General features: G+C 39.9%; 1 protein-coding gene across 9 annotated transcripts in view; it reads left to right on the top strand.

Moving 5' to 3' along the window:
* Positions 1-465: 465 nt before the first annotated feature.
* The window catches only part of LOC18443643 (magnesium transporter, putative (DUF803)), a 90,898-nt gene continuing 68,052 nt past the window's right edge, over positions 466-23,311 (top strand). For all 9 annotated transcript variants that reach the window (XM_088867467.1, XM_088867468.1, XM_088867466.1 and 6 more), the window contains exons 1-2: positions 466-778; positions 12,013-12,111. Coding sequence is in view for 5 of the 9 variants with exons in the window: in XM_006853827.4 (XP_006853889.1) it covers positions 668-778; positions 12,013-12,111 (210 nt within the window). In the remaining 4 variants the exon portion in view is untranslated. The remainder of the gene's footprint in view (positions 779-12,012; positions 12,112-23,311) is intronic.

Below are 23,311 nucleotides of genomic sequence, written 5' to 3' on the forward strand. Positions count from 1 at the left end.
GAAGCACGTGTCTTCATTGTCGGAGCATTTAAATAGACTGCTGGAGTGCATGGAGAGAGAATCGTGGGTAAAAGTCACGAGGACATCGAAGGGGTAGTTTAGTTTTTTTTTCTTTTATCTTGGATTGGGGGGTTTTTATGAAAAATGCTTGTGGGAAAAAAAGGGGGAGAAAATGTTAGCTGGGGGGTAAGTTGTATAGATAGTAGTATATTTGAGGTGTTTTTTTGTAATTTTTCCTAAAACTTACGAATCCAACCTTTGAACTGCACGGTGCAGATGTGAATTGGGACCCGACAAGTTGGGTCGGGTCCCTGAAAAACGGTCCGGACATGACACATTGCCACCCGCCGGCATTACCCACTGCCACCCCTAGAGAGGATGACGAGCGTTTCGCTATCGAGAGAGAGAGGATGATGAACATGCGTTGTTTATATTTAAGAAATCCATACAGTAACCCTTCTTCTCGCTCTTAAAACTACCAAGTCCCAATAATAAGATGCCTTTTTCCAGCAGGTAAACTCAGAGGCAGGAAGCTTATCAGAGAGAGAGGCGTGGCGATTGATGGGCGAGTTTTTGTTGAGATGCATATGTGATTCTGATCAATATTGAGATGAATATGTGATTGTGATCGATAGGAATTTATTGAGAAATTGGTTAGTTTGGAATCATGTGGCAATCCATCTCTCTTACATTGGCCGCAACGGCTGGAAACAACATTGGGAAAGTGTTGCAGAAGAAGGGCACCCTCATCTTACCTCCCCTCTCCTTCAAGCTCAAGGTCATCTCTCTCTCTAATCAAATTACGTGATTTCGATCTCTCTTTCTCTCTCTGGTGTTTCTGAATCGATTTTGAATCGGGAAGCTGGTTTAGATCTCTCTTCCTCTCTCTCTCTCTACTATGGTTTCTTTTTATGGACCTTTGATTCTCTTTCTCTGTAAATGTATATATGTTAATCTTATCGGATGAAGTACTAAAGCATGAAAAATATTCTAATCACTAAGCACCAATGCTCTCTGCACAATAGCAAAAGAAGGAAATCAACCATGAAGGAAGAGCACAAAAGGCTAACAAATTTCATATCAATATTTGAAAAGTCCCGTTTCTCTCTCTTAAATATGATATAAATAATCTTAAGAACCCTGCAAATCTCTACACAATTCTAGCAATTTCCATTTGATAATTCTATTTCCCAAAATGAAAACGGAAGAAACGAAGCAACTTCCCAATCAACCCAAGGTTTTCCCGGAAGAAGATCTAAAAATAAAAAGAAATTTAGGTAAACCTCCTAGATCTCACCATTTTGACCTCGGAAAATTTCTAACAAACTTCACTCTCAATCTGACGTAATCAATGTTCAGTTACTTGGCTCGAAGTTGGGGCTCGGACCCTGTCTGCGCTGGGTAACTTGAGCGACTCTGGGTGGACTTGCCCGAGTCATGTAAGAGCCCAAAAAGTACAAATTTGCAGAAAGAGAATTTACAAATAAGTTGTTATTAAAATAAGGGATTGTCTACAAAGAGACCATTTATCTTTTGTGCATGGAAGTCACGATCATTCTGACACTTTAGATGTCAAATTAGATGGCTACAACCACCCATTTTGAAATTTAACGGATAAGAATAATTGTGATAATCCATGTACAAAAGATAAATGGTCCCTTTGTAGATAATCCCAAATAAATAACATAAAAAGCTAAAGAAGTTATAAAATGCATTAAAGTCTATAAAAAAATAGAAAAATGTATGGAGAAAATGGAATATGCAAGAATTTGATCTATAGCTTGGCACAAAAAAATCTAAAGAAGGGGGAAATAGAAAAATAACACATATAATAAGAAACATTCACCAAATCATCATAAAAAACACGGAACATATTGATTCACCATTTAGTAGTATTAGTAAAAGTGTTTGTATTTTTTTTAAACCTTTTAATGAACTCAAGCTTGTCACCAGAACTTGCCTCACCAAGATGTTGAGGGAGGCAATTTGGTCTAGTTTTGGTATTTGGGTACCATGTAAGTGAATGACTTCATTGAAGAATAAATAGGCTAGAAAAGTCGCACCCGTGACCTTCTTACAAGGTATGAGTGAGTCATTTTAGAGAATCAGTCTGCGACTGCAAACATAGAATCCATACCTCTCTAAGTCTGCAAAAGGCCCAATAAAAGTACTCATATTGATGTCCTCCCATGGAGCACTACGAAATGGTAATCGGGTGTAACGACCTCTATTTTGTGAATGCAACTTACCAATTTGACATGTACAAACATCTCTTCACAAATTGGTCCCCATTTCTTTTAAGTCTTGGCCATAAATAGTCTTCGTCTACCACAGATATAATCTTATTACACCCAAGGTGACTACTTAACCCTATGTCGTGCAACTCATTCAATGTCTTCTCTCTTAGGGAACCTATAGGAATGCACAATCGACTTCTTGTAGAGTGGATCCCATCGTGCAAAATGAAGTCATGTGTTCTATTCACTCCATACCTCTCTAAGATATCTTTGAACTAAGGATCATCATTATAGAGTTCCTTGATAATATCGTGCCCCATGAATTCTTCACGAAGAGTATTAAGTAGTACTACTCTTCAACTCAATGCATCAAGAACTTTATTTTGTGCTACCACTTTATGTTGGAGTAAAAGAGTTTAATCTTGAAGTAACCACTTACCATGTTTTTATGAGTGGTAAGTGAATTTCTTGTGAATTGAGATAGCAGAAGACAAAGAATAAAACAAATCCTTGATGAATCAAATAGTGTCTCCAGTGTTAAAGGGTTTGAACTACTGCAGATAGCTCCTTTTCATACACAAAGTAGTTTTGTTGAGTCTCATTAAGCTTCTCACGACAGATGCTAACATGGGCATCTCTCTTGACTTAAGACAACAACAATACCCACATATGAAGCATCACACCCTGCCTCGTAGACTTATTGAAATCTGGTAGAGCAAGTACTGCCGCTTGAGTCATCTTGTGCTTGATCAAACAAAGCCTCTCTCGGCATCAGGACTCAATGTGAAATCTCCCCCTTTTAGGCAATCCAAGGTTGTTGCAATAGATGCTGAAGTTTTGAATAAATTTATATAGAAAGTGGCAAGTCCATGAAAACTACATACTTGACTGTCTTTGGAGCAGGCCACTTCAAATTGATTGCATCTTCTCGTTATCAATCTTCACACCATCGACAAGATAAAGCGCAAAAAGACCACATTGGTCACTAGGAAGAAAAACCGGTTTTTTGAGGTAAATAAATACTTTCTCCTTTCTTCACACTCCCAAGACTTGGCATAAGTGGTCCAAGCGCTTGCATTGGCACCCTAAAAACAAGAATATCATCAAAATAAACAACAATCAATTACCTATGAAATAGCGTAATTTCTTTATCAAAAGGTGCATGGATGTACTATGAGCATTAGAGAGGCCTAAGGGCATCACAAACTACTCATGAGGGCCATCTCAGGTCTTGAACGCCATTTTCCATGAATCCCCAGGCCTAATATGAATTTGATGATATCACTCTTAAGGTCAATTCTAGGGAAGAACTTTGCGCTAAGTAGCATATCCAGCAAATCTTGCAATAATGGATTTGGAAAATGATATTTGATGGTAATTTTATTGATGGCATGACTGTTCACCTGCATTCTTTAACTGCAATCCTCTTAGGTGTGAGTAAAGTTGGCACCACACACAGAAACATGCTCTCCCAAAAGAAAATAAGTAACTTAATGAACTTGATATTTCCCCTAAAGAAGATCTTAAAAAGTTATGGAAATCTTCTAAACCATGAATAAGACTATTTGTTCTTCTTCCCCAATTGGGGAACTCTTCCAATTCCTTTGATATGACATCAATAGATGTCTTTGCGTTTCTCTCTCTATATATTGAATTTTGTTGGAATTATCTGAAATTGGTTGACATTTAGGGCCGTTTGGATACCTGGAAATCTATTACGTGACAATAGATTACAAGGAAATATGGTACACTTAATCGTAAGGAAATGGAAAGAGATTACGCGAGATTTTCCCAAAAATCAAGAAATCCATTACGCGCGGTGATAAGTGAAAAATCTATTACAGGGGTGACGGGTAATTTTGAGAAATAGTTCGCGTGCGTTTTTTCCTACCCTATCCCTAATTAAAAAAATCTTATCTTGTAAGCCTCTCTCTTGATACTAACTAGCATAGGTGATCCCTCCCTTTTTGAGTTCGTCCCCTCATCTGAAGGCATCAGTTGTCATATAAAAATAAAAATCAGTAATCAATGATAAATTACAAAACGCAATCATAATAAAATTTTTTACATAACATAATCCTATATGAAGGCATCAGCTGTCATATAAAAACAAAAATAATAAAAATAAAAATCAGTAATCAATGATAAATTACACAACACAATCATAATAAAAAATTTCACACAACATAATCCTCATAAGAGATTACTAAAATCTGAATTGAAATAACATACCTCTTTAGTCTCCTCCAATACCTCAAAATTTTATACTGCAATTACCAAACCTTCTAGATTACTAATCAAACTTCATCCCATTTTTTAACTTGTACCATAGAGATTTTGAATTTAATATCATAAATTTATTGTTTATTTGAAATTATATAGGGAGACATTTGAAAGACTTCTATAAAAAATAAATAAAAATAAGGCTTATCATAATAAAATCATATTATTCCAATCAAATTGTTTCAATGACTTATCATGTTGAAACCAATGTCGTGTTAAAAAACATGTGATTCCATGTAAGTGCGAAACACATGTAAAGTAAGTAGGAAATGGTGTCATGATGACTGTAAAATGGTACAAGTTATTATTAGAAAATCTTTTTGGAATGGTGATGATGTTATTATTAGAAATCCTTTTGGAATGGTGTGATGATGATTTTAATTCCGTATTTTAGTGGAATTTTGTGACAAAAAGGAAATAAATGATAATTCTGCATTTTAGTGGAATATTGTGACAGAAAAGAAAGAAATGATAGTTTATAGGCACGTGCTGGTAAAATGTTGGTTATGCATTTCCTATATTTCTTCCAGACATAGCCAAACAATAACAATGTATTTCCCAGGTTGCATCTAAATACTACCCAACAGTAACAATCCACAATATATTTCCTGGTATCCAAACGGCCCCTTATGGAATGTGGTTGTAATTTTATTTGCTTCAAATATTCAGTTTTGTTACTATTCATATTTACATGAGTTAGCGTTGGATGAATTTGTTCGATGATCGTAAGAAACATGATCTCGTTAACATCTATGTCCCATGTTTTTGTGAGATTTTCATAACTTAGACATTACAGGCTTCAAATTATTGTTCAAACCTGTTGTAAAAATTAGTAACTCTTGTTGTTTCCTTAGGGGCCGTTTGAATCTTGGGAAAAAGATTATCAGGAAATAGTTTTCCGGGGAGATTGCCCATTTTTGCCATTTGGATCCAAAATTTGGGATGGAAATTTATTTCTGTCAGACATGTTTTCCTTTGAGCTCAAATCAGGGAAATTGTTTTCCTCCCCACAAGGCGAGAAATTATTTTCCCTGACAGATTTCCTTATGGAGTTGAACAAAAAGTTAAAATGAGCGTATATTTTGTTAGGTCTTGAACAAAAAAGGGCAATAACTTTCCATCTCTCTCCCTAGCCCTCCCTCACTTCCATGCTAACCCAACTCTCTCTCTCTCTCTAACCCAACTGTCTTTTTCTCTTCTACCTCTCCTTCTCTTTCTTCTCATTTTGTAAATCTTTATATCTTTGTTTCACGTCTCTCTCTCTCTCTCTCTGTCTTTCCATAGAAATATCTTTCTAGTTCCATCTTGCTCTAATCATTGTTTTCTCTCTCTATCTCTACCATCTTTCCCTCTATAGAGATTCCTTGCATAAAACACTTTTCTAGGTAGAAATGTATCTTCCAAGTTGTATTCAAATGCTATCCAAACATCAAAAACCCATTTTATAGAAAATGTTTTTTGCAAGAATGTGTTTCATGAGAACTAGTTTTTTTCAGACTATTTTTTCCTGGGATCCAAACGGGGCCTCAATGTTTTAGGATTTCTAACCTTCAATTAAATTTCCTAGTTTGTAATGGATAAATTTCCTAGTTGTAATGGGTTTAGAGTTTATCGCTTAATTATTTTCTAGTTCCAATGGGTTTAGACTTTAGAGTTAGTAATGTTCCTATGAATTAAAAGGTTAGTTTTTTTTATGTAAATTAGAACCTTGTATTTGTCTTTTATTTTGATTAGGAAGCTTTGTTAATTGTTTGGAGTTTAAATATGGGTATATTAGGAGTTGGGAACCACTATAAATCAGTGCTGTAAAACATGGCTTCAACCATGGACTTGGTGTTGTATTTGCTTTGGAAAATACTGTCTTATTTCCAAATCTCCTTTATAACCTAATGTTAAGTGAGTTTTGTCTTATTTGTGAAGAGAGCATTTATTCCAAATTGGAGAACGGGATGAGGGAAGCCTTTCTTTACAAATGAGTTTATCCTCTTTCTTTAGAGAGAAGGCCTATGCAGAGCACACATAGTGTGCGAATGTGCACGTGCACGAGTACACGCATGCCCGTGTTTGAGGGACAAGGGTGCTTGATGGTGCACTTTGCACTTTGCATGCTTGCATTAGTGCTAGAGGCACCCTTAGCTTGTGCACATGCATCTGTCAGGCTTGTGGCTCAATTTCGTTTTACTGCAATGAACAGAGTCTCTGGTGGTTAGGGGGTTTTTCGATAATTTGTCTCTAGTGGGTTGGTGCACTCTGGTGAATTGTGCCCCACTTGTGAATATGCACTCTGGTGGAATGGTGTGCTCCAGTGAATTGTGCCCCACCAGCGAAGATGTTTATGTCAGGTGTGCACTCGATGGTTTGGTGCGCTCTAATGATTTCTGCCCCATCTGCAGAATGCAGATTGAGAGTGATGGTTGGTTTTGTAGAACTTGAAGAGACACTGTGTGATTGTTGGGTCATGCGTATAAAGTGTGGTTGTTGGTTTCTTGGAACCCAAAAAGACACCGTGACTGTGGGCTATCCTATTGCGTGCTAATTGTAGCATATGCTCCATTCTGATGGTTGAGATTTTGAGAGACGCGATTTTTGACCTAATGTGTGCTTGAATAATCATGCAGAGTAGGTGAAACGGCACCTCATCTCTTTATAAAAAGGACTTGTTTCCTTCAATTTGCAGCACGCAAGACGTTTTCTAACTTTCCAAAGTGTTTTGTAAGAACTTTCTACTTTTAGAAAGAGGCAACTCTGGTGGGCTAGATGTCGCAGTAATGTGCATTGGTATATGGGAGATAGTTTCCTCAATCCTCTGCTTCCGTGTATCCCGAGGCCAAATTTTCCTAGTAGAAATTTAGGTGCACACTGATTCCTATCAGTAAGGGGCTACTTTTGTCTTAAGAAAGCGATCTATTGCACCTAGGGTCAAAGAGATTTAAACTTATTTTGTGTCATTTATAATTTATTTTTACCTTGTTTCACCCTCCGTTTTTCAACACTCGATCCTTGCCTAAGCCAAGTGACTTGGGCAATTTGGCTCAGACTTGCTTGAGTCATACCCGAGCTATGGGCAAGGACAAAAAAAGGCTCCTAAAACTATAAAAATTCTGAAAAATCCTAAGTCATCAACATCATCATCATCATAGCCTTTTACCAATTAATTAGCTAGGCTATACGAATCTTGCTTCGCCATTCTGCTCTATTAAAGGTCATACTCTCATTGAGACTATAAGTCCTCATATCTTTTCGTACTACTTCTAACCACGTCCTTTTGGGCCTAGCCCTTACCTTTTTCAGTCATTCCACTTGAACTAACTCGCACCTCCTAATAGGTGCTATACTTGGTTGGCACCACACATGGCCCGCCTTCTTAAGTCTACTCTCTCTCATCGTATTGCCTATTGGCGCCACACGTAAATTCTCTTACATGCGTCTATTTCGAATTCTATCCCTTCTTGTCTTCTCATTCATCCATCTCAACATCCTCATCTCTGCTACACTCATTTTATGGGTATATTATTTTTTGTCCACCTAATATTTCGCCCTATAGAGCAGAGTTGGTCTCACAACTGTACTATAGAACTTTTCCCTTCAGCTTTATTGGTATGCGACGGTCACGTAAAATTCCAGATGCACATCTCCACTTCATCTACCCAGCTCTAATTCTATGTGCGACATGTTCCTCATTTTCTCCTTTTTCCTGGATTATTGAGCCAAGATATAGAAAGTGCGGTCTTTTTAGTGCTTTCTGGCCGTCGATCTTAACTACTTCCTCATCTCTACTCTTGTTATTATTAAACTTGCATTACATATACTCTGTCTTAGTCTGACTAATTTTAAAACCTTTGGATTCTAGAGCATCCCTTCAAAGTTCTAGCTTTGTGTCGACGTCGTTTCGGGTCTCATCGATCAAAGCTATGTCATTTGCGAACAACATGCACCACGGTAACTCATCCTCTAGGTTCCTACTTAAGTCGTCCATAACTAAGACAGAGGTACGGGCTCAATGCTGACCCTTGAAATAGACCTATTGTCACTGAAACTTACTCGTCTCTCCACTAGTTGTTCGTACACTAGGTAACGTTCCATCGTAGATATCTCTCACCAAGTTGATGTACTCCTTTCTTTTCCATTACCCGCCAAATCAAATCTTGAGGTACTCTATCATAAGTTCTCTCTAGATCAATAAAGACCATGTGGAAGTCTTTTCCCTTCTTCCTAAACTTTTCAATCAGTTGTTTGAGTAGCAAACTAGCCTCAGTTGTTGACCTTCCTGGCATAAAACCAAATTGATTTTCAGATACGTTCGTTTCATGTCCTAATCGTTGTTCAATCACTCTCCCAGAGCTTCGTTGTATGGCTTATAAGCTTGGTCCCCTGATAGTTCGTGCAATTATGCATATCTCATTTGTTTTTGTAAATAGGTACTGTTGTAGGTTCAGGATTCATGATAAGTTTTGGCAAAATTTTATGTTGGCTGCCTACCTAACACAACCTAGCCCCTTAACCTGGGACATGTTAAGGGAAAGTTTAAGATCATCACCCTTCTTAGACCTTGAAAAATCCTAAATATAAAAAAATAAGTAAAAATCTAAAATATGATACAATAAAAAATATAAATAAATCGTGAAACATGAAAAATGGATGTTATTGGCTTGAAAGATAATTGAGAAAATCCGAAAATATGTCAAAGAGAAGAAAAAATATAAACATAGGTAAACATTGTAAATAAATTAAAAATAAGTTTACTATAAATCAGTTATAGTTGACTTAGTTAATAAAAATACAATATATGAATTTAATTTGAGAAAAAATGAAATTTATCCAGAATTTTTGAGGCCAACCACCCAATATCCGCACTTGGTGGTAATCAACGTCTGGTCCTTGTCAAAGCTTCCAAATACAACCAAAATCAAAACCCACAAAATAATATTGGGTTTTGAGTTCAGATCTAGGAGACTCGAGCTCCTGAATTTTTTTTATAAAATAGTAATCCTGATTTCAAATATCCTAAATCCTAATTTTTGAGTCTTTTGTGAAAATAAACCTATAGTTAGATAAAGAGCACAAAATGGTTAGGGATCAAATTTCATCAAAGATCGACCATCGGTCTTTGATAACCTCAGTCATAGATGACCCCCAGTTGTGCAAAACATTTTTCTTTTAATTGTTAATACAGATGACAAATCTCAGTGTGAGGAAAGTCCTTTCTTTGGTAGAAAATAGAAAACATACGTATTGATGAGCCTGGATTTGGAAGCGTGACCTAGAGCTTGACAAGGTCTCCATATGACTGGATATGAAATAGAATTTGCAGGAGGCTTGTAGAAAAACCTCACATTGAAACCTGGATTTATCATCTTTCATGTGATGATAACAACTTTTCTAGGATACTAGGACCAGCTGAAAATAGATGTAATTTCTTCTAGTTGTAACTTAATTTATGCATCCTATCAATCAAAAATTAATTATGAATGGCGATCCTCATAGTTACTTAGAGTAGTGTCTGAGTATCCTTTGCTCTTGAATAGGGGCATGCCGTAGTTGTTTAGCTTAGATTGGGAGAAGTATTGGTTTTTGTGATCTATTTGTTTTTTGGGCAGCCTTTGTCCAAGGTGGACAAAATAATTGATGACACTTTGGTCGCTTATGAATGCACTAGTTGAAAATACATGCAAAAGATGGTTGGGAAGGGATCACATGTTATAGATATGGAATGCACATCACCATGTGGATTAGCATTGCCAATCTAAGTGATGGACCATTGGCTTTGCATGGATAGAGGAAATGGAGAATGGCATGCATTTCCTCGATATTGTTTCAGTTATGGGTAAATGCTTATTGGAACCTCTATGTTTTTATGGTATTTGTACGAAGGTGCTCTGATAAGTGTGGTCCATGATTATGTTAACTAACATAGCAGATGTGCAAGTAGTTTCCAGTCCAAAGTTCATTTTATAAAGAGTTGATAAAAAATATCTTTATGAGAAACATTGTGTCCTTGAATGAAATTAGTATGGGCATACCTTTGAAATTTCACTAAGTGGCCACCATTTCTCCAAACATTTGATTCAAATATATCTAGGTGGATTCTCTAGAAAGATAGGTGAAGGATAGCCCTATAAATGCAAGTTGATCTTCAATATATCATGATGACACCCTTAACTCTTTTCGAAGTCTTCATGCAAATGTTGTTTAGATGGATTTTTACTTGTAAGAAATTGATTTTCAAAGTAGCAAACTGGGCACATCCTTGGTGAGAACTTTGGGGTTCAAGCATTTGTGAAGTGGTTCTCTAGTAGACTAATTTTTAACTTAATCAGTTGACACCCACTCTTCTTCAAACTTTCCCTGTGATTTCCCCCAGATATAAAATCTTTGTGCACAAAGATTCAATGAAAACCTCAAGGAAATATACATTCACATGTTTAGAATGTTCAATAATTGATATTGAGATGATTTTGAGTTCTAGTATTATTTTTTAAAGTGAAAAATAGGCAAAAAAAAAAAGTGCCTATTTATATAGAGCCGAGGCTCTAAACAATAAAATTAGAGTCCACCTCAAAAATTTCACTAGAAGAGGTTGTTTTGATGCCCACATATCCTCAAATTGATCATCTCGACATCAAGATGCATGGACGTGAGAAAAAAATGAATTTCAAGTTTTGAAAATAGTGCATCTTGTAACGCATTTTTGGACCGTCAATTTTCAAGATTTTCAAGTTTTCATAGATCTCTCAATCTACACTATTTTGTAAGCTTTAAATTTTATAATTAAAGATGAAAATATATTTAAGCTTACCACAAAGATTTCTGGTATTGAAACCACATTTCTCGACACTATTTGAAGGTGGGCTCTAATTCGATTGTTTAGAGCCTCGGCTCTATACAAACCACACCCTTCTTTTTCAGATTATCTCTTTTGTAATGGTTTTTCTAATGTTTCTTCTGCTTGCCATATTGGCTTTTTTGACTAGAAACATATAGTCCTATCTGTTCTACAAGATTGATGGATTAATTACATTAGTCTCTGGTAGGTCCTTGCTTACGCTGAATATGATACACTGTCATGGAAAAATAGCAGTTTTCTTATGCTGGTTCTATTCTTAGTGGTTAACCCATCTCATTACATACATGCTATGAAAGTTTATTTTTTGCCATTTCTCCTGCACTTTTGACTATCATGGTAGCAGCCCATATGAGAGGTTACTTTACAATCTTAATATGGTAGCAATTATGTAGCACTTGGCCTTCATGCTGGTAAATAAAATTGTTTCAACCTTGACATTTTCTTTGTAATCGCTAATTAGAATATTGGTAATTTTGGTCTATTTAAGTTGGTTCTAACATATGCTAATTATGTGTTCCATGGTCAAGTGTTCCTTATACTGTTATTTGATCAATTTTATTAATTTTCTATAAAGATTGAAGCACATTTCTATGACTTAGTGGATTATTCTACTCCGGGCTGACATGGCTAATTTTTTAATGTCTTAAGGTGCTAAGGGCATATGCAATCAACAAAGCATGGGTCACAGGTCTTCTTATTGATATAATTGGGGCTTTGTTAATGCTGAGGGCCTTATCTCAAGCACCTGTTAGTGAGCTCACATTTTATCCTCTTTTAAATGCAGTAGTAATTCTCCTGCTTTAATGTTATCAGCCAATTGTAGGCCAAACAGTTGTATTGATTCTGCTACTGATAACATTTCTTCTTTTTGTCGAATTGTTGATATCAATCCTATCCATGCAATTGATACTGAGCAGATCACTGGAAACATAACAAGCACCTGATATGCACAAGTAAAAGCAGATTGATAGAATGCAGTACCAAGTAGCATAATATTTGAATCCTTTGTAATAAGTTTCATCTAGCAAAACTTTCCTCTAATATTTGAGATAGGTAGGCTTAGTTTATTGACATCCTAAAGTTGGAAAATAGATTTGGCTTTGTTCTTTATTTTGTCGTTGTTCTTTAATTGACCCTGACGATAGTTCTATGATTAAATTATTCTTGAAATGTGTCACTTCTGTTTAATTTTGTAAGAAAGCTGCCTTTTATTAGTGGTTCTTGTCCAAATGTTGGCATGACAAGCTTCAAAAGGTTTTGTTATTTTTATCGTTATAAAAAATAACCAAGTGGAACATGAGCCCTGATCTGAGAACAGAATGCATATATTTTTGTAGTGCTGCAATTTCTAGCAAAAAATTGGAAAGATTGTACCAGACAACGATCAATCTTTCATTGACCACATTGAATGGGTGACCCTTCGCCATTAGGGAAGATGCGAAGCAGGGGAACTAGAAGAGAAGTAGGGGAGAGAGATGGAAGAAGATGATAAAGGTCACAAAAGGAGGCATCACTTGAGCTTACTCTAGAGTGTGCCCTTCTATTAACATGGAATGGGTGACCTTTTGCCATTTGGTGTCTGAAATTAGCTAGGTAACATCTGGAAACCATGAGGATTGCATGAGAATCAGCCTTGGTTGGGTTGTGTACCATTCTAGATCCAAGAAAAATGTATTTCATGGTCCAAAAGCAGTCCCTAAGGATATCACCAGCTGCGTTTGGGATCTTTCCCCACTGACTGTTGGAGTTTGTTTTGAATAATTGAGAAATGGAGAGAAATAATTTCTAGGTGGATGAAAGGGCTGGGTGTTTATGCAAGATATGATTTGCCTTAGTTTAAAATGACATGGGATTGGCTATATTTTGCAAATTTGGAAATCATTAAGTTAAATAAAGTGATAGGGAGTTGGCAGTCCCTAATAGATAATATGTAAGGTGATTGGCAGCCAACGCTATGGGCAGGAGACAATGGAGAGAATCTGTAAATAGAGAGGCTAAAATTCCCAGCATAGAACTTCAGAACCGTTTGCTTGTTCAATTGTGAAAACCTATTCGTGATAGGGAAATCTGGTTAAAGGAGGTCTTACATGTGTTACCTTCACTAGTTTTTGATGAAGATTCTGTACGAGAGTATAATTATAAGAGGCTCTTAGTCAGAAAGATGCATCTTAGGCGGCTTTGTGTATCCTATGGTGCCTTGAAGAGTGTACGATTGCATCATATTTTGTAATAACACAAAGGGAAGCGGTGTTATCAAGTAGTGATGTATTGGTTCTTAGAGTTGTCTTCCTGCAATGAGGTTTTGGACTTTCCACTGTCTGGCTTATTTCACATGTTTAATAGTTGAAAAAATCCCATGGTGCCTTGATTATATAGGTTTTCTATCATTTTGGTTTTGGAATTGGTCATGGGCCTATGGCTCAATTGATTTTGATCACATGATGGGAGGCATCTTTTAAAGTAGAGAAGCAGGCAGTTTTCAGCTTTTTAAATATGTAAATGCTGGATCAATAAGCAGCAGTTTTCAGCTTTTTAAAGAACTAAATACTGTACCAATACAAAGAAATGGTAGTTTTGAATTTGTGGTGGGGAAATTTTTTTTTTATATGAATAAGTGAAAAATAACTAAGTGAAAGAAAGCAACTATGAAGAGAATGTAGAGGACAAATAGATTGACACTTTTTTCCATGTGGAAATTAGTGGATTCGCAAAATCACAAATAGTGGGATACTTTTCTCTGCGAGGAAATTAGTTTGAATAGAAGTTTGAGGTGAGTTAGTGGAGAGCACTATGTTTATTAGGTGCTTCCGCTGAGTTAGGGCTTGGGTGAAGCAATTGATGCTTGTTCTCTAATTTCCAATCCAATTAAGAATGTGCAAGGACTTGTGTTGGACAAAAATGAGCTTGGGTTTAGAGGTCGAGTGTTTTTTCTTCGTTTCTTCTTTTTTCTTTTTTAGTTTTTTCCAGGGTTGGGGGGGAGGGGGGGGGGGGAGGAAGTTGGTCGCTGGGGATGCTTTGGAATCGATTCAGTTGTTAATAAGGTGCTAGATTGAAATGCAACTTGTAGCTCTTATCATGGCTTATGGACTTTTCTAGAGATGACTTGAGCCATGGTCTTGAGAGCTTTTGAATAATTCCATTACTACTTTTGGATAGACCTATGCATATTTTATTTTCTTAATTCCAATATTGAATCGTAATTTATGTGGTCCTTGTCCAGAATTTTTATTCAAGGATGTCAGATCCTGGATCGAGCTCTCATACATTTGAGATATAGGTTTAAGGCCCTAAGTTCCTTGTGAAGCTGATCTCCATAGACATGTTATTGTGTATATTAACTTTTTTTGTTATAAAATGGGAAGGATGTGTTGACATTTGTTGAATGTGTGGATAACAGTGTATGCAAGAACTCCCTGTTCTTCATTGTGATTTATAATCTAAGCACTAGGTGGTGGAATTTAACTAATGAGAAAATAGACTTATTTTGGGATAAATTAGTTAAAGAAGGAAAATAGAATTCTGAACATGAGGTCAATGTTATGTATAATGAGATGGCTGACTGTATTAAGAAAGTGGCAAAAGAAGTTTTAGGAGAATCTAGAGGTTTTGCATAGATTATCATATGCCTTAAGTTTAGCGTTACTATTTGTTTAGCGTTTTTTTTAGCAATTTGTCTATTCTTCTAAGTTTTTATCATTCTATTACACTGCCAAGTTTTATGACATGATCATTTTTTGCTAATGGCCTTGTGAACGAAATTTCTTTTAATTGGGAACAAGAAAAGGTGAAAAACATATCTTCAACTTAGCAAAAGTTAGAGAGGAAAAGTGTAGGGATCTAGATCATATTAATTGCAGTAAGTGTCAGGATCAAAGGTTCTTGATGAAGGATGAAGAGGTCAACGAATGGTGGAAAGCTTATTTTAAAAAAATATTAAATGACGTACACAATGGGAACATAGCGGTACAAGGAACTGTTGGCATAAATATGGGCAGGGGTCATAGATATGTTCGTAGGATAGGGATATCAAAAGTGAAAGAAGCTTTGAAAGGATGAAAATAGGAAAGGCTTTAGGACCAGATGGTATCCTGATAGAGGTTTGGAAGTACGTGGGGGAGATTGGCATTGACTGGCTAACCAAACTGTTCAACAAGGTGGTGAGAACAAAGAAAATACTAAACGAATGGAGGAAAAGTATTGTGATACCTATTTACAAGAACAAAAGAGACATACAAAATTGTGCGAACTATTAAGGGATCAAACTTATGAGCCACACTATGAAGCTGTGGGAGAGAGTGATTGAGCAACGACTAAGGTATGATATGAGTGGATCAAAAAACCAATTCAGTTTTATGCTAGGGAGGTCAACAACCGACGCTATTTTCCTACTTAAGCAACTGATTGAGAAGTTTAGAGCGAAAGGAAAAACCACCATATGGTCTTTATTGATTAAGAGAAAGCTGATGATAAAGTACCTCGAGATTTGATTTGGTAGGTGGTGGAAAGGGAAGGAGTCTCCAAACATTACATCGACTTGGTGAGAGATGTGTTGGGTGAATGTGGCCATTAAAGGCCTTATGAGCCCTTGTAAAATGAAATTATATAGTGGAACATGAACTCAGTGGGAGTGTGGTCCCTTGTGGACTATACTAAGCAAACAATGTTTGCTGATGCTAGACTGTGCTTGACGTGCTAGGTCGGTCTGGTTGGAGAAAACCCATGTTACTTGGGCTAAAAGAAACAAATGATGAGGGTTTTATGGGTTATCCCTTGATGAAATTGGAGTATGCTTGGATGAGTGAGCCGAGGGGCTGTGTGACCCTTGTGTGTGATGGAGGCCTTCAGAGGTGGGGCCAAAGCTTCATCATTTGTACCATCACACGGTATGCACACCGATAGCCGTTTATGAGAAAGCGTACCGCTTTTCAGGGTGAAGCGTGTGCATGTGTGAGAGATACCCCTTGTGCATCATTGAGCTATGGATTTCATCAAGTCAGGATGACCTTGGTTTTGTCTCTAGGGGAGACCTGAAATCCATATACTGAGACTACGACTCCTTGCCCATTGGCTAGACTTTGTTGACCCACTAGTGATCCCCTGTATTGACTGTGGGTCATAGGCAACATTGGGTCGGTTTGAGAAAGCAAGTGTGGTTCGCAGTTCACGGTTGGACATGGAGTTCCCCAGTGGATATTTAGTCCTAGACCGTATGGATCATTTTCCCATCAAAATATTTAATTTTGTTTATTTTAATAATATTTGATTTTTAGAATTGGTATATGAATTTTTTCTAAATCTCTGAATATTTTATTTATCAAATTTGGATTTATAAAAACAGAGATATTAATTTTATAATGATTTAATTTATTTATTTTTTTGAGAGAAAGTTAACATTGTATTGCTGGGGAGAATGATTACATGGATGTGAGGGTCTGAAGTCACCCACACGGGGTGACTCGGTGAAAAATGTGTTTAGTCTATCATGTACAAAACGGGCTTATAGAAAAAACATTGATTTACATGGAGTTTGCAAAGAAACTCCAGCAGGGCAAAATAATGCCAATAGAGAAGGAGTTTTAGGTTATGTGCCAATAGTCCAGAGCGAAAAAGTAGTCGGACCCGGCTTGAGCTTGTCCTTGGCTTCTAGTTCCTTCTTTCGCCAAGAGATCTACGGAGTCGTTGGACGTCCTCCATATATGCTTCCAGGAGATGTCCATAGCCCTGTAAATGTGATCAATTTCGTCAAAAATAGAGGTTAGGTGCCATGGTGGAGAAGTCGTTTTACTTGCCCTGGAGATGATATTTTGTGAGTCTCCTTCCACTATGAGGTGCAGGCCCCAAGAATGGTTGAAGTTTTTCAAGCCTAGTAAAAGAGCCAAGGATTCTGCCTGATGGGAATCCTTGAGACCAAGGTGCTCAGAAAACGTTAGGAGGATGTTGCTTTGGTGGTATCTGAAGACCCCCCAGCCTCTGTCGGGCCAGGATTCCCCAGGGAACAACCATCAAAGTTTAACTTGATGCTTCCTACTGGTGGTGGTTGCCGGTTATTAGGTCTTGTTTCCAATTGCGGTTGGTGATAAAGGACATTTTTCCATTGAGTGAGGAAGAGGCTTCTTGGAATGCCCGAAAAGATCTTATGATTTGAGGCCCAGAAGGTGACCAAAGAGATTGCCTTGTGTAGGAGTGCCGGTGTGTGGAGTTTTTGGCCTTGAAATATTCTTGCATTTCTTTCCACTCAGACTGTCCAAATGGTTGCAGCTATTGTAGCCTTCCATAGGATTCTTCCGGCCTTCGGCCAACATGAATCGAAATCGTAAGATATCAAGGCTTGACCGAGGGAGGGGTGACCCATTTGATACCAAATAATTGGAACACTTGGCCCAAAGATCGTAGGTAAAGTCGCAGATGATGAATAGGTGGGGATTTGATTCCTCCTCTCATTGACTCAAAGCACACATATTAGGGATCGGGATCCCTCTCTTTTGGAGATGGTCTACTGTTAGAGCTCTTTGGGAGCAGGCGAGCCAGTTGAAAGTCTGGACTTTGGGTGGAGCAATGGTGGACCAAACTTTGGACAGTACCAAGGTGGGATTCCTTGGGAGAGTGGGGGGCAGAGTTAAGCTTTTATGGAAGGAGGTTACCGAGAACTTACTTGAGGGGGCTAGAGTCCAGACTATAGCATCTTTGCCTTGAGGAGAGATGAAGAGAACGTGTAGGGTTGTCGAGAGCAACAGGAATTGATTGGTTTCCTCTTTTGTTAAGTTCCTTCGGAATGATGGATTCGAAACTCTACGTTCTCCTGTCAAAATCATTTCCTCAGCAATATAAGATTCTTTATTTAGAGCAAGTGAGTAGAGGGTGGGGAACACCTCTCGTAGAGGGGAGGGTCCTAACCACAAGTCTGACCAGAATCTCACTCTAGAACCTTCTCTAAGATGAAACCGTACGAATCTTTTGAACTGAACTAAGGCAGAGGAAAAAGATTTCCAAGCTCTTGAGGCATTATGAGATTCAGTCGTTTCTGGTATCCAGGCACCTTCGGGGATTCTATACTTATTCCTTAAGACCTGAGCCTAAAGAGCATTAGGCTGGGTGGCTAGACGCCACCACCATTTCCCTAGAAGTGCCAGGTTGTGTTTTCGAATGACTCTGATTCCTAGACCTCCCTGATTTTTGGGTAGACAAATTTTGTCGCAAGCTACAAGATGAAATTTTTTCTTTTCAGCCTACCCCGACCATAAGAAGTTCCTCATGAGTGGGTCTAGGTGGTTAGTTTGAGGTAAATTGGGGAGTTTGCTTGTAGCTTTAATAAGGGTCGTTCTACCTGCCATCGAGAGGAATCTGCCCTTCTACCCTACCAGACGACTATCTACCTTATCTAAGACTTGGGACCATTGCCTCTTCTTGGGTTTCCCAAGTCCCAAAGGGAGGCCAAGGTAGGTTGTAGGGAGATCCTCCACTTCACACTCCCAGCTCGAAATGAGTGCTCTGACTTCTGCATTTGTTATAGCAACACTCAACATATGGATCCATATTGACTTTGAACCCAGGTACTGTTTGGAAGCAATTCGGGAATAATATGAGAGTGTCTACTTTGTTTGGAGAGGCATAACACCGTGTCATCTGCGTATTGCAAGTGGGACACTGTTGGGCCGTGTCTGCAACTCTTGAACCTAGAAAGGAGACCTGCCTAATATATCCTGGAAATTGAGCGACTGAAAACTTCCGCCGCAATGGTGAATAGGAAGGGGGAGTGGGGGTCACCTCGGCAAAGACCCCTCGAGGACGGGAAGTAACCTTTTGGGCTTCCGTTAATAAGAATAGAAAAGTATGGATGGGAGTAGCAACCTCTCATCCACTTCCTCCATCCATCCTGGAAACCTATTTTGGCCATCGACTCATCCAGAATTAACCAGTCAACATGGTCATAGGCTTTTTCCCAGTCTATTTTGAAGATAAGACCTGGTTTCTTTTCTAGATGCCTCGAGTGGATGCACTTGTGGGTCACTAAGGCCCCATCGAGAATCTGCCTGTCTTTGATGAAGGCAGTTTGTGAAGAGGAGATGATAGAAGGGAGGACATGTTGAAGCCTAGAAGCGAGAACTTTTGCCAGAATCTTGTAGGAGGAATTGAGAAGACTGATAGGACATAAGTCTTTGATTTCCTCTGCCCCTTCTACTTTAGGGACGAGTGTTAGGAAGGTGGCATTCATGGCTTTGTGAAGGTTTCCCCGTAGGAAAAATTCCTCAAAGAACTTGATGAAGTCAGGACGGAAAGTATCCTAGAAAGCCTTGAACAATGCAATCGGGAAGTCGTCAGGGCCTGGGGCCTTATCTTTGGCTAAGGCATTGATTGCTTGTATAATTTCTTCTTCTGAAAAGGGTTGCTCTAGCCAAACGGCTTGGTCTTCAGTGAGGGTTAAGAAGTCAAGGGATGACATTCTTGGTCTGGGGCCAGAAGGAGCGGAGTAAAGAGTCTGAAAGAACTCTATGATTGCCTGCTCTATTTCTACTGGTTGGGTAAGGTAGTGGTGGTTTAATTTGATCATCGAGATAGTATTGTCTCTCCTTCGACAATTAGCTATCCGATGAAAAAAGGCAGATTTATGATCCCCCGCTTTCAACCAGGTAATTCTTGATCTCTGGAACAAGTAAATCTCTTCTTTTTTGAGAGAAGAAAGGTATTCCAGTTTTGTCTTGGATCTGAGGTCCTGTTCTGAGGCATCCGGAGTTCTAGTTTCCTCAAGAAGATCAATTTTATTGATGATTTCTAACAGGGAAGACTTGATGTGGGAGAAGTTACTTGGGATGGAACGACTCCAAGTTTTGAGAGAGGATTTGAGGAGTTGGATTTGGTCTGAAGGATGTATCTAGCTCTATCCGTGACTTGGGAAGAAAAGGAATTTCACCAGGTTTGGACAAGGGTATGTAAGGACTCCTCTTGGTTCCAGTGAAGTTCAAATCTGAAAGGTCTAGGTCCCCTTTGTACTGCAATCGTATCAAGCATAATGAGACGGTGATCTGACGTAGGTTTAGGTAAGGCCATTGATAAGGATCTTGGAAAGTGTTCGTCCCAGTTCACAGAAAGGAGGAATCTATCTAATTTAGAAAGGGTGGGTTAGGTAGCGTGGTTGGACCACGTATACCGACAGCCTTGAAGGGGGATGTCCAAGAGTTCATTTCGACTGATAAAATCTGAGAAATCCCTTATATCTTGGGAGAGAGAGGTTGAGGAGTTTCTCTCATAGGACCAGCTGATAACATTAAACTCTCCTCCCAAGCACCAAATGGGGTGTGGTAGGGACGTTACATGTTCCAATTTTGTCCAAAGCCTATTCCTGAGAGTGGGTGAGTTTGACCCATAAACTGCGGAGAATTTCCATGGGACCCCATCTGAGATGCTAGACAGGAGAAGAGTGGCCGAAAACTCCCCTATAAAGGAGGAGTTTAGGGTATGGTCAGAAGGGTCTCAGACAATCACCCATATACCTCCTGAAGCCCCATTCACCGGTAGGGAGACCCACTGGCATGGTCTTCTACCCCAGACCTAGCGAATGAGTCGGAGATTAGGCTCTGGTAGTTTGGTTTCAAGAAGGGCAGGTGAGGTCGTTGACAACGTCCTTCTTGGAGGACTGTTCTAACCCTCTCACGTTCCATTTTATGATCTTCATCTTTTAGGGGAAAGCGAGGAGGAGGCCAATTTGGGAGACCTCGGACGGTCAGTGGTGAAAGGAGAGGGGAGACTGTTTACTGGCTTCCCAACAAAGGGTAAGGTGGAAAAAATGTTGCAAACCTCTCTCTGACCTCTGAATCTCACCTGCATTCTGCTATGTGCATTAGCTGTGATGAACCTGTGAGCTGGTCCTTCAAGTCTATCTTATGCGAACCCCATTAGTCTGTACATCTCTCTCATCCTATCTTCATCCTTGTTTGTCCCATCCCTGTTGACCTCCTCAACCTCGTCGCCAGCTTGGGAGGGAGAGATGGGTTCCGTTGCATTCTCGGGGGACTCAGAATCAGGTACTGCCATGGTTGGTATCTCGGTGGGCTCAGTTTCAGCTTCTACCAAAGAAAGGGTAGGGTTGGAGGGTTTGAGGTCGAGGGGTAGGAATGGAAGGGACATAAGAGTTTTTGGGGCGGTTGCCTGTGCTGGGTGGGTGTTGGGAAGAACAGGAGTTGCAGGCAAAGAGTGAAGCTGTTGGGGGTTAGGGTCTAGGTTTGTTATCGGGTTATGGGTTGAAGGGGTAGAAAGGTTTTCATAAGGGAGGGGAAAAACTTGGGGAGGGTTCACATAAGAAAGGGAAGGTAGGTAAGTGAGGAAATGGTGTGTCTGAATGGAGGAGTACGTGGAGAACAATTAGGGGGAAGAGGAGGGTCAGACAACATGTAGAGTGCGAACGCTGCAGATGTGGACAAGGTGAGGGGTAAACGAAAGGTGAGGGGCCAGGAAGTTCGAGATAGAGGCTGCGTCAAGAGGAAGGTGTTCCATCGAATGAGCTGCTAAAATGCCTAGGCGAATAAGGTCACTGTTCGTTATCTGGTTGGGAGAGCTGTCGACCGACTGCTTAAACTTCTGGCTTGGCTGAAGAAGTTCTTCTAGGTTAAGGGGGTAGAAAGTGAGGGAGAAGGCACAAAGAGAAGGGCCAGAGGTGGCCAACAGAGAGGGAGTAGGCAAAATAGAGAGTTGAGAGGCTTGCGGGGAAAGGTCTGAAAAGCAGGGTGACGGGTAGGGGGTTGGTGGTACTTGTTCACAGGGAGCCTGAGGAAGGGGGGTTGCAGGGGAGGGGGCTGAGCTAGTGTAGGTGCAAGAGGTCGGCCGAGTGGTGGTGCCAAAGGGGTTAGCCACGGCAGGGGATTAGGATTTAACATACGGGGGTGATAGGGGAGAATAGGGATTAGGGGTGGAGTAAGGCCAGGTGTCAACATCGTGATGAGAGGGATCTACGGTGCGATCTTCTTGAGGTGACGCTCTAGAGGGGGTAGGTAAGACGGATGGTGGAGGATAGACGGTCGAAGCCAGGAGGGATTGAGGGATGGGTGACAAAGGGGCAGATAGCGGCGGTGAGGGGGACGCATTGCCAGGAGCTGTCAGCGGAAGATCCTGAGATGTAGGCGCCATCCGGGACACATGGGGCACAGGCTCCGGAAGGGGAGACGGCGAAGGCGGCAGGTGGTTATCAGACAGGGACAGATGGGGGGATAAAGGCAGCTGTGGCAGGAGTTGCGAAGCTTGGGACAGATCAGGTGACAGGTGAGCAGGGTTGAGAGGCTCGAGGGGACGAGTGGAGGGAGAGGCTGAAAAGAGGCATGGGGTTAATGATGGGAGAAGTTCAGGATGAGATGGGGGGGGGGGGGGGGTTTAGTGAAGGACAGGCTGGGTCGGTCTTGTGGGTCAGGAAAGAGGGGGGAGGAGGTAGAGTCTTCCAAGACTTCTTTCCCGAGTTGATGAGGCAAGGGGAGAGTGACGACAGTGCGGGTCTCGGTCATGGCATCTTAGATGAGGTTCAGGTCAGTAAGGGGCTGTGGGCCCGAAAGCAGCTTTGACTGATTTGTGGCCGTAGTCTTTCGCTTAGGCCGGTCAGGGAGCTCTACACGTGGACGCCAGAAAGATGTCTTTTGCAGCTGTTGTCTCGGGTAGCCCATCTTGAGATGGGCCGGGTCGGGGGGACGTCGGTGAGGCCTCTTTCGGTGGTGCTTTTTCTGGTCACCACTGTCCAGGGCTGACCTGAGGTTTTCGGTGGAGGAGCAAGGTCAGCATGTTGAGAAGAATTCGGTGAGGGGGGTGAGGCCGATGACCATGAGATGGAGAGTTGGTAGTAGTGTTCTTTTACTTCGAGCCATACTGTTTGTGGGATACGACTGGTGTCCAAAACTTCCAGGTCGTCACGTCCAGGTTTGAAACTTCCTACTATTGACGCCAGAAGTTTAGATCTGTTTCTCGCAGTCTC

This window comes from Amborella trichopoda, chromosome 5, assembly GCF_054954075.1.
Source record: "Amborella trichopoda isolate Santa Cruz 75 chromosome 5, AtrichopodaSantaCruz75HAP2 v2.0, whole genome shotgun sequence".
NCBI lineage: Eukaryota > Viridiplantae > Streptophyta > Magnoliopsida > Amborellales > Amborellaceae > Amborella > Amborella trichopoda.